This window comes from Argentina anserina, chromosome 3 (genome assembly GCF_933775445.1).
Source record: "Argentina anserina chromosome 3, drPotAnse1.1, whole genome shotgun sequence".
Taxonomy (NCBI): domain Eukaryota; kingdom Viridiplantae; phylum Streptophyta; class Magnoliopsida; order Rosales; family Rosaceae; genus Argentina; species Argentina anserina.
Genome location: NC_065874.1, coordinates 28,200,164 through 28,211,248, shown reverse-complemented (window position 1 = coordinate 28,211,248; position 11,085 = coordinate 28,200,164). Strand labels below are relative to the sequence as shown.

Genomic DNA, 11,085 nt, shown 5'->3' with positions numbered 1-11,085 from the left:
ACAATTCCAGATTTTGAAGGAGGGTCTCACCACGAATTCCAACCCTATTGGCAAGTAAACGTCGGAATGGAATTGATTCCGCTGGAATCAATTTCATTCCGGGTAAGTAAACATGCCAATAGTGTATAGGTAAGGGATGTAAGGGACTGCGACGAATGCTCATTGACTTGGAATAAGTTCGGCAACGGATAGTATTTTACTTGCTCAAGTAATAAGGGCATAGGCGTTTTCCTTCTAGTATTCAAGGCTCTTTATTAAGTATGGAAAAGAGATCAAATTTGAATTCAAAGCAATGGACTTTTTTTAGTTTTACTTAGTTCATATATTTTTCTTTTTCGCATTCATTCCCATCCAATCCAAAAAGCTTTTTTTCTTCAACTAATTATGCGCTTCAATATAATTTGACAAACCGAATGCGTTTATTTTTCAAATGATTCATATCGTCAAGTGTACAAATTCCACTACAATATATATCGTGAAACATCATATCGAGGGAAACCATAAAAATGAATCTGCTAATGAAGGGGCTACATTACAGTACCTTGCTCCTTATACAGGAACAAAAGGAGCAGCTCTGTAATATTTAAAACAAATAAAAAATATTTCATTTTTTTCGGGCACTAAAACGTAACCCGTTCTTACCGAATGAGAATGGATAAGAGGCTCGTGGAATTGACACTCCTTCTTCTTTATTATTTCTAAGGGAGAATTCAACAAACAATACTTCAATTATTGGTCATTCTAATTTTTAGTACCTCACATTTGAAAATTATCGCATTGGTACCTCAAGTTTCTATTTCAGGCTAATTTTAGTTCTTTCCGCAATTAACACCGTTATTGGCTTTATTTCCCACCAATTTTAAGGACATTTTCGTCACTTTATTTCTACTGATTTCACTTAGTTTATAGCCAACATTTTCTACCATTCAAACCAATTGTTATATAGGCATTTTATTTTTCTTTTGAAATATTTAAATGCTTATATAGAGTTTTTAAGAATATTATTATAACAATATGGTTGTTAGTTAATGAACATATACAATATGAAATATATGCTGGTTTATTTTGTAATTGCAAACTTTAGCTTGCTTATAATAGCTGTGGTAAATAAATGGTGCTCATTAATTTTATAATGAAATGATATGAATTAATCAACTTTAAAAAAAATAGAAGTTGAAATTGGAAGGAAATAAAAAATGAAATCGGAGGGAATTGAAGTGACGAAAATGCCCATAAAAATTGGTGAGAAATAAAGTCACTAACGGTATTAATTGACGGAATGAACTAAAATTAGCCTGAAATAGAAACATGAGGTACAAATGCGATATTTTTCAAATGTGAGGTATTAAAAGTTAGAATGACTAATAATTGAGACACTGTTTGTTGAAATCTCCCTATATTTAATACATAATGGTTCAAATCAGACAAGGAAAGAGGGGTAGGTCCTAGTAGATATTTTTAGGGTAAATTCCTTCTATAGTAAATGAGGTATGACCACTCGGACACTTTGGTATCTAATGTTTCAAAGAGGACAATTTGGTACTTGAAGTTAGATGAATGGTGCTAATTAATTTTATAATGAAATGATATGAATTAATCAACTTTAAAAAAAATAGAAGTTGAAATTGGAGGAAAATAAAAAATGAAATCGGAGGAAATTGAAGTGACAAAAATGCCCACAAAAATTGGTGAGAAATAAAGTCACTAAAGGTATTAATTAACGGAAGGAACTAAAATTAGCCTGAAATAGAAACATGAGGTACCAATGCGATAGTTTTCAAATGTGATGTATTAAAAGTTAGAATGACTAATAATTGAGACACTATTTGTTGAAATCTCCCTATTTCTAATACATAATGGCTCGAATCAGACAAATATTTTTAGGGTAAATTCCTTCTATAGTACATGAGGTATGACCACTCGGACACTTTGGTATCCAATGTTTCAAAGAGGACAATTTGGTACTTGAAGTTAGATTTTATGTGACACTTTGGTACTTATGTTAACCTTTTTATTAAATATAGAGGGTAAAATTGACATTTACATATTATTTATCAAAATAAAAATACAAATAGAATTTTATGGGTTCAAGACTAATTTCTATCACGTTGGTATTATCATTTTTATATCGTTTCTGAAAAAATAAATATAAATTAATTTTAACCTTTAATTGAAGGTGAACAATTAGATTTGTTTAGGAAATATAGAGTTTGTGATTTTAATATCCACGAAAATACTTTTAATTAATTAAATATAGTCTCGCGGAATAGTTTTGAGAGACGATTGAATTTCATAAACATAAAATTGATTTATGTTATCAACATAATTCAAAAGTATTAAATTAAACGCATAAAACGATTAATATTTGAGAATAATGAACACATAAAACTTATATTTTTATTGTATTTTTTAAATAATATATTTAAATATTTATTTTATCCTCCTATTAGTCAACACAAGTACCAAAATGTCTAATTGACCATACTTCAGGTACCATAGAAGGAATTTACTTTTATTTTTACTGATAACTAAGTGAACACTGATAAGATTCAATGAGGATTTGGTTCATCCCACACGCACACGTCATGGGCATGGAATGTTGACCGAAATGGGCACTAAATACTTTTCGAGAAAATACATATACTATATTTAATTTTAGTGTTTGACATACAGTGTAAATTATGTATGCTGTAGTTTCCTTTTCTTTTTTCCAAATGGAACACTATATTCCATTGGGCAAGTTCCCCAAAAAAATCAATGGTCATTCCAGTCAATTTATGAAGAGTCTGAAGACTCCTCTACTTCAAAGGAACCAAACTATGGAAGCCAGAATAATTCTAAAAAGTAATCTACAAACTAAAGCAACTAATGTTTCGAGAAGAATTTATCAAAACTATAAAGCAATAACTCGTACACCACATTGGAAAAACCATAAAAAAATCAATACGAGGCGTACTGACCTAACGTAATACATGTCCACGGTGATACGGAATTGTTAATTTTTCCTACAAAAGCTAGGAGACTGCTCTAGTGCGGCCTTAGGCTCGATATCGGTTTCCACCATCAGTTCAATTGCTGCCATAGAGCTCGAGGTCATTGATGCTGAGGCGTGACTCCAAAAGCGTGCGGTCGGGGTGCACCACCGCCTGCAGGTTTGCAGTTCTGGTTGTCACGAGGGCGACCCTTCTTCTTTCGAGTCTTCCATGTCTTCTCACACCGAACCGGCCGTCAACATCCAAAGCCCACCCTTCAGATCTGATTGCTCATTCCCCCAGCACCTCTGCCTCAGACCATCACTAGTGGGCTTTTCACTGCAAGTCCGGACTTCATTATTTCAAGCCTAGGTGTCGCCGATTGAAGTCCGACCCAGACCTTGCCGCAGATCTATTAAGGATAACGGATAATGTGGCATTTTTTCACTTATCAGCTAACCCGTTTGCCCCAATACTTCTATAGTTGTTGACTCCTTCCGGTCCTAATTGGCCAAAATATCATATTTCATTAGTAGTTAGTAGTTAACTGCCTTGATTAATTGGTCCGACAGTTGAACGCTGACCCTCAGAATGCCTTCTCCATCCAACCTCTATCTGTTGGCCTACAACTCTGCTCAGTCCATTGCATGGTAACTCCACTCAAACCCTCTTAGATTGAATGCCTATGTTTTGCTGAAACGAACCTTTCCTTTGCAGGGCAGTCGGTCTCTATCTAAGCTTGAGCAGTGTGCTGGCCACCAAGACTCTCAATGGTGCCTATGCTTCTGCTGGATGGCTCATCTGTCAATGTTTTCTACTGATCTTTTGCAACAAGAAATTGGTTGATATCTAATATTGGGCCTACATTTTTTACTGCAGATTTGTGCCAGCCAGATGGCTGCGTTCTTGGAAGTTGTACACGGAGCCGTTGGTAAGGTTTCTGAGGCGGAATTTTTCGTGTGCTTGATAGTTTGTGCATTAAAGATTATGACTTTTGATTGTCATTGATGTAAAGATTATGACTTTTCTTTCTTATTCGTATGAATTTTGAGGTCTGGTGCCGAGCGGAGTGTTGATTCCTTTAATGCAATGGGCTGGGAGGACAAACTGTATGTTTGTAATGCGTCAAACCCATGAGGTTCATCTTCTTCTCTTTGTTTGATTTTAAGTACAATAATAACACGCACAATTTCATTTGAATCACGCTGAGTGTAGGAACTAAGTAGGCGCATGTTAATGAGACAATCATCACCATATAGGTCCGGAAGTTGACTTACAATTCTAGGAGAGGAAAAAGAAGACTAGAAAAGCTGTATATTTGAGTTTGGAATCCTGAAATGGAGAACTTCTTGAGTTTTTGGAAGAAGAAGACTACAAGAGACAGAAGAGTATGAGAAAAAGAGAGTATGCTTCGACCTTAGACTGAGCTGCATATGTATGGAAGTGTAAAGAAGTTGAAGTTTGGGTGGGATATACAAGATCATGGGCGTTACACACAAAAAAAAAAAAAGTTGCATACACATTAATACATAGATTTTGTTTTTGTAGCCCGCAAAGTTCGGTGGGGGATGACCCTATGCTCTAGATACTCCCATGGTTTTGAGTACTGAGATACGAGCTTTTGAGTGAGGTAGATTAGTGTCTAAAAGAGATGGACTGAAATGTATATATAGATTATAGACATACAATTTACTAACCCATTACAGCATATTTGCCTATATTGGCTCAGTTCTCAGCAATAAGCAAATTTGGAGATAATATGTGTACTTTGGAAGTACCAATTAGCTCTCATATAGTTTAGCTGCTAAGCTGTTATTCTGTTTTTGGTTTTCTTGCTGTGTTTTGTTCAATAATACCCTCATAGCGTCTCAAAAGTAGGACTAATTAAATCTCAAACTCCTAATCTTCAATTCCTCCGCACTCAAAACCAATACTTTACAGTTGAACCTAATTTCTAATTACAATCAGATGCACTGATATTGAAAATTTTATAATGAAAGTACTGGGAAGTACTTCAGTAAAAAAAGATATAGGGTGTTGTAACCAATAAAAAAAAAGATATAGGGTCTTCTATCTCTTTTCTCCCATTGTTTCTAATAAATAACTCCAAAAATGCTTCCAACCTCATCAAACTCTTCTCTTGTACAGAAATTTGCTACAAGCCTACACAAACCCTGAATCTGTCATATAAAATTAGGGTTACAAATGAAAAAAAAATTAAGCAGAGGAAAAACATGATAGTACAACGTATCTAACTAACTCCTTGCATCTCACTCGAGTAAAAATAGAATAAAAAAGAAACTAGATTGAATCTGGCAAAACTTTCTCAACCTAAGGCATCCTTTAGCCAACTTTAAGTTCAAATGAGCAAGACTATCCTAAATTTTGAAGTATTTAGAAAAGCTTAATTCATCTCATATACTTCTATGTGGGCCCTTTTAATGTACCCAAGTTCATTGATGTCCATTCTTTTGATCTCTTTTTTCAGGTCCAAGAGTTTCCAGCAGTCCTGATAATTTTTGTTGCATGGAGCATAAATGAGGTGATTTAATTTTAACCTTCAACATAAAACTGAATTCAGTAAACAATGCAAGTCTGATAAAATTCGATTATGATTATTAATGCAGATTATTCAATATCCAACCTACGCTTTGAATTGTATTGGGAGTTGTCCAACTTGGCTGACCTATCTCAGGTCATATTCCTAACCATCAAAGATCAAATTTTGCACACTGAAACATTACAACACAGAATATGATTCTATTTGCAATTATAATTCTATACTTCTCTAGGTACTCTGCATTCCTTGTATTGTATGCTCCTGGGATGGGTGGTGAAAGTAAGTTCATACACTAACTAGAGTCTTGGTTTCATTTTCATTTTTTTTTAGAAGAATATGATGTTTATATTTATGCTCTGGAGATACCCAAGGTGACAAGGTCCTCCTTTAACTTGATTTACTAAATGATCAGTGATTGTTATGCAGCCTGAATCATGTACCATGCACTTCCATTTATAAAGAAGTACTCCTTTGGCTATTATAGTTTTCTGATGGTATGCTCTTGACTTCTGAAGTTTTTACCGTGAAAATAGTTTTATTGCACCTCAACTTTAGTTTAACTTGATTTTAACTCTGAAGTTAATAACATTGTGATGGGGTTTATAATTTGCGAATTTTTCTGCTCCAAAGGGATGTGGTTGTAATATGTTCTCTTTATTTGGCCTTCAGAAAAACAATTGCAAGGGAAGACATGACAAGCTTAGGTTGACATCCCCAATCTAAAGCATTGTGTTTTTAGGTTGGAAGTGAAGTATCTTAATTATAATTTATTTCCATACCCAACTACTTAAATTCACAATCAGCTTCAGTCACTATTAAATCCTTTTACACATCAAAATTTCCCATGAAGCTGAAACCCCAGTCATATTAGATCTCTCATTTCCCTTTGACAGCTAAAATCTCGTACTCTCAAGAGCTTCAAATATATCAGACTTTTCCTGATTATGCTAATTGCAGTTTAAGATTGTTCTTAAGAATATTTTTACTGTTTTTTATATAATGTTATCTAAATTTTCCATGATATCTTCCCTTCAATTTGATTATGATATTCCAGGCAGATGAATGAATGATTTTCCATGATATCTTCCCTTCAGTCTGTTATTAAGAATGACCCTTGGTTTCAGCTTTTAGTATCCCTCTAAGTATTCATTGCAAATTCTTCTGATCCAGGTTGTGCTCTTCTGCTACCCTTTCCTCTGTTTAAAAGTTTACTTGCATATGGTTAAGCAAAGGCGACCAAAGCTGGGTAAACAAGACAAGAAGAAGAAGAGGTGAAGTATCTCAGGACACCAATTTCTAATGTATTCAGGACCATGTACTGCATATAGAGGGGGGCTTGCCAATGGCTTTATATTAAAATTCTTGTATGCATCTATTGCTTGATTCAATGATTCACCATTTGCCCGTCTACTTTGGAGTTTGGAGTCTAATATTGTCTCTCCAATCTATTATAGATGTCTGACCACTGTTATTCAATAATGCCTGTATGCTATCTTGTTAATATTGGTTTATGTACTTGATCTACATCACCAATGATATTAAACATTGGAAACTAATGTTAGTCGGCAGGACTGAAATAGATTTGTTACGAGACAACAGTCTTTTGGTCTTTTGTAGGTCCTTTGAAATGAGTTTAAGGCAGTTGAGCATGTAGCTGGATTTACCGTTCGTTTTCTAGATTGCTTTGTATCTGGTGCTGGAGTCACTACAGCTTCTAGTTTACTGATCAAAGCAAAAGTAGTTAGTCATGCTATACTGCCTATACATGTTATATGGTAAAGAACACACTGTAGTTTCAACCCCTTGACCTGCATTTTCCCCTTCTCTTAACTTTTATTATCAGTCTCCGGCTTTTGTTGCTCGTACTGGATAGGGGCCGTGGTTATTAGCAAGATGACAACTCTTTCTATCGGTCGGGAATAAGCTCTTGTCACTTCAAGTTCTTCACCATTATCTCTTACTGGTTGCTTTACCGTGCCATTTCTGGTGCATGGGAATCTCTTTGATTCATAACAGTATAAACACTTGTCCATTAGTAAAATATCTGCTGATACACACCACACACTTGCATAGAAGAAGAATCACTACAACCTATTTCAATTATCATTTCCTCAATATTACAAGCTTTAAGAGTTTAGTGTTCCCTCTTTTTCTCTGTACCAAATCCATTGTCTCTTTCAATCTTTGTTGTCCTCTTATTGTCTACACTCCAAGCTTTGAATTATTGACATTGTAGAAGTAGGTATAGGAGTATAGGACCAACTTGCTCTTGTGTCTAAGCTGCAAAAATAGTGTCCTTTGGTTGCAGGGTAGGGTGGCTAAAGAGTGATCCATGTGCTCAACATTGACTCCCTGCCAAAATGTACATAGAGAAAGTTGGGAAATCTTGATCACCAGATTTTCTATACAGCTGGGATTTGGCACTTCTGAAGTGCCACCATCATCGGGCTCCTGTATATGTTCCTCTCAACTCTTTTACTCCTAGTTGAGTTGCTCAAACTAGAGTGATGTGTTGCACATAATGCTACTTCACATTTTAGTCTCCGTACCTAAAGAACCTTTCAGAATGTCATTGTTGTTCCCGTTAGAAAAGAAGTTATGCGGTTTTGAATTTGGACTTCAAAAAAACTAAGTTGTAGTCGTTAACAAACACATACATAATGACATTTCAAGAGTGTCATTCTGTCTCGCATTTTAAGTTAGTGATTCGATTTTTTTTGTAGAGTAGAACATAATGGCTAGAATGTGGTGCTAGCATATATCTAAGAGTGGTCCAAAGGCCAGTCTGTATTCCAAGGCCAAATGTGTCACACTTGTGGTATAGCCCTTTTGTTGGTGTTGGTTTTAGTTGACATAGCCAGCCTATTATCTTGTAGTTTACTGACTTGGTGACTAATTATCCTTCATTATTCAATTCCAGAACATGCATTTCTTAATTTGCAACCTAAAATTTTAAAAAACTCGAGCACAAGATGAACAGAAACAGAACAATACAAAGTTTCATTGGAATCAACAATTAACAACAGCCAAATGCAAACATCAACAATACCCACCCACTTCACTAAGGGAAAACAAAAGAACTAAAATTCAAAAACCGATTTCACCATCACTTGAACTGATCGAGAGTGGAAGCGTGACAGTGGCTTAGGCGTAGTCTGTGGTGGGTAGTGGCTCGTGGGTGGCTGGGGCGATGAAGATCAAGTCGTAGATGAGGGCAGCAATGCCGGCACCGAGGAATGGGCCGAGCCAGTAGACCCAGTGGTTGTCCCACGACCAGCTGACGACGGCGGGTCCGAAGGAAACTGCTGGGTTCATTGAAGCACCGTCAAAAGCACCACCGGCCAAGATGTTAGCACCAACAATGAAACCAATGGCGATTGGTGCAATGATGCTGATGTTTCCGGCGGACCTCTTGTCGATGGCGGTTGCGTACACGGTGTAGACCAAACCGAAGGTCATCACGATTTCGAACACTACTGCGTTCCATACTCCAACACCAGTGGAAAGGGAGAAAGCGGAGATGGTCTGCATCACAGAAATCGTCAACAAAGTTAGGGAAAGTTTGGTTTTTGGGCTAAGTAATTGGAATCTATAGTGCCAGTGATTTAGTGGCTTACCATTCCACCGGTTGCAAATTTGAGGAGCAAGCAAGCAACAACGGATCCGAGAAGTTGGGCAATCCAGTACAAGATACTCCTGAAGAGAGTGATGTTGCCTCCAAGGAAGGCACCGAATGTGACAGCGGGGTTAACATGCCCGCCGGAGATGTTTGCAGCAATGGAAACCGCCACGAAAAGAGCAAAGGCGTGTGCCACGGCAGCGGCTATAAGGCCGGCGGGTGTGGTTGATCCATTGTCAGTGAGCTCAGCTGCCAAACAAATACAAGATTATAAATAGGTCGTAAATTGAATCTTATCGTATATGTTATAATTCAAATTGACAATGTGACCACATAACATGCATTTCGTAACACAAATAATTGTGACATCATATTAGGGTGATCATACCGAAAGCAACACCGGAACCGGAGCCGGCGAAAACAAAGATGAGGGTGGAGATAAACTCAGCAAGAGCTGCCCTAAGAGCGTCGGCGCTTCCGAACTCCGATGGGTGTCCCACGGCAATACTAGAGATCGGCATTCTGAGAAATTTAGACTAAGCTCAACTTTCAGAATCCAAATCCAGTAAATGCTTTACTTTCTCTGCTTTCTCGAGTGCCTTGGTTAGTGTCATAGTGACTGTTATATATAAGGGGGTTCCCTCAAGACAAAGTTGACGGCTTTTGCACAACCGGAACAAGTGGTCACCAGCCGGTAACCATCTGAATTTCAACGAGAGACCATGTACAATTGGCGGCCACATGTCCTTGTCTGGGTGAGCTAGTAGGCGGGCCTCCAATTTCATCTCATCTCGCCACGTGTACGGCTAATGGTGACTGAACGGCGATGGGACGAATTTTAATCACGTTCACCGGCCAATGGATAGCTTTCGCGCCTTTGCGGTGGCGGGGTCCTCAATGATTGTCGTAGTTTTTGCGTTGCTCGACCGACCATTGTTATAATTTATATCTTTTTTATTTGTAATCTTATGGCTAATGGGGATTGGTCGTGCTGGCTTCGTTATCATCTCTCCTTTCTTTTTTTTTCTTTCTTTTTTCCATGGATGATTAAATGATTTATCGTGCACTAATGATTATCAAAGTTCGTCACAAAAGAAAAGTTAGTGTGTTTCTAGTGGAGTTTAGAGGAAGCTAGAAACCCAAAAGGACCACATTTTCGACCTAGATTGTTAGATGTAAACTTCTTGGGTGTGTTCAATTCTGTAGCTACTACAAATTCATTTTATGACAATTGTTCAACGAAGATTGTCTTATAATGTGATTAGCTGTTGTTTATATAGAATTCCTAGATGTACGTACTATTGGAATAATGTTCAATGCTTTATGGTGTTTGAGATATAATTCCTTAATGTGCATGCATAAACAATAGAAGCCCGAGCCAAAATTTGCATTGGTTAGCTTGTCATAGTTTTTTTTGGCTAATTTATAGGTGACATAAAACCTAAAGAAAATATAAATGTTTAAAGCTTTAGAACAAAGCATCTAACTGAATTGTTTAAGTTTCAATGGTTGTTTAAAGGGAGGGTTTTGCAATGGCATATTCTTATTGGGTTTGGTATACGTAGTTTTTGTATGGATGTACACTATATTTTTTCTAGATACAAAATGACCCGTTTATTTAAGGAAACGAAGTGTCATTTTCATCTAAATATGACTAGTAACTTCGTAATTAAGTATCATTCTCATGATATGCAATATCAGGCTATATATATGCATGGTTAAGCTTTCCTCTGCGTGGTAATGTAGAAAGGTAAGGGTTGTAGAGTACTACAGATTTTCATTGAAGCTTATGTCAGCTAATTACTTGTCTATTTATCAACAAACAGTAATGGATGAAGTCCTAATTCGAATTAAGGAACTAATGCTGACTTTCTCAGCGGAATGACGAGAGCTCTCCTTGCTCTTTTCTTGCGGCGTCAAACCCTAGATCTAGG

At 36.7% G+C, this 11,085-nt stretch overlaps 2 protein-coding genes across 2 annotated transcripts; one reads left to right on the top strand and one right to left on the bottom strand.

Annotated features, from left to right (window-relative positions):
- The first annotated feature begins 3,563 nt into the window (after positions 1 to 3,563).
- Positions 3,564 to 6,966, top strand: LOC126786050 (uncharacterized). Its single transcript, XM_050511752.1, is given in 10 exon segments — positions 3,564 to 3,622; positions 3,690 to 3,775; positions 3,852 to 3,862; positions 3,864 to 3,903; positions 4,025 to 4,110; positions 5,461 to 5,514; positions 5,600 to 5,667; positions 5,765 to 5,811; positions 5,959 to 6,026; positions 6,703 to 6,966. Coding segments are annotated over 10 exon segments (624 nt in total). The 3' UTR covers positions 6,808 to 6,966.
- Positions 6,967 to 8,513: 1,547 nt separating this feature from the next.
- Positions 8,514 to 9,748, bottom strand: LOC126786020 (aquaporin TIP1-2-like). Its single transcript, XM_050511721.1, has 3 exons — positions 9,540 to 9,748; positions 9,150 to 9,400; positions 8,514 to 9,057 (listed from the first exon to the last, which is right to left on the bottom strand). The coding sequence occupies exons 1-3, from the start codon at positions 9,670 to 9,672 to the stop codon at positions 8,677 to 8,679; spliced, it is 765 nt and encodes a 254-aa protein (XP_050367678.1). The 5' UTR covers positions 9,673 to 9,748; the 3' UTR covers positions 8,514 to 8,676.
- Between the last annotated feature and the right edge of the window lie 1,337 nt (positions 9,749 to 11,085).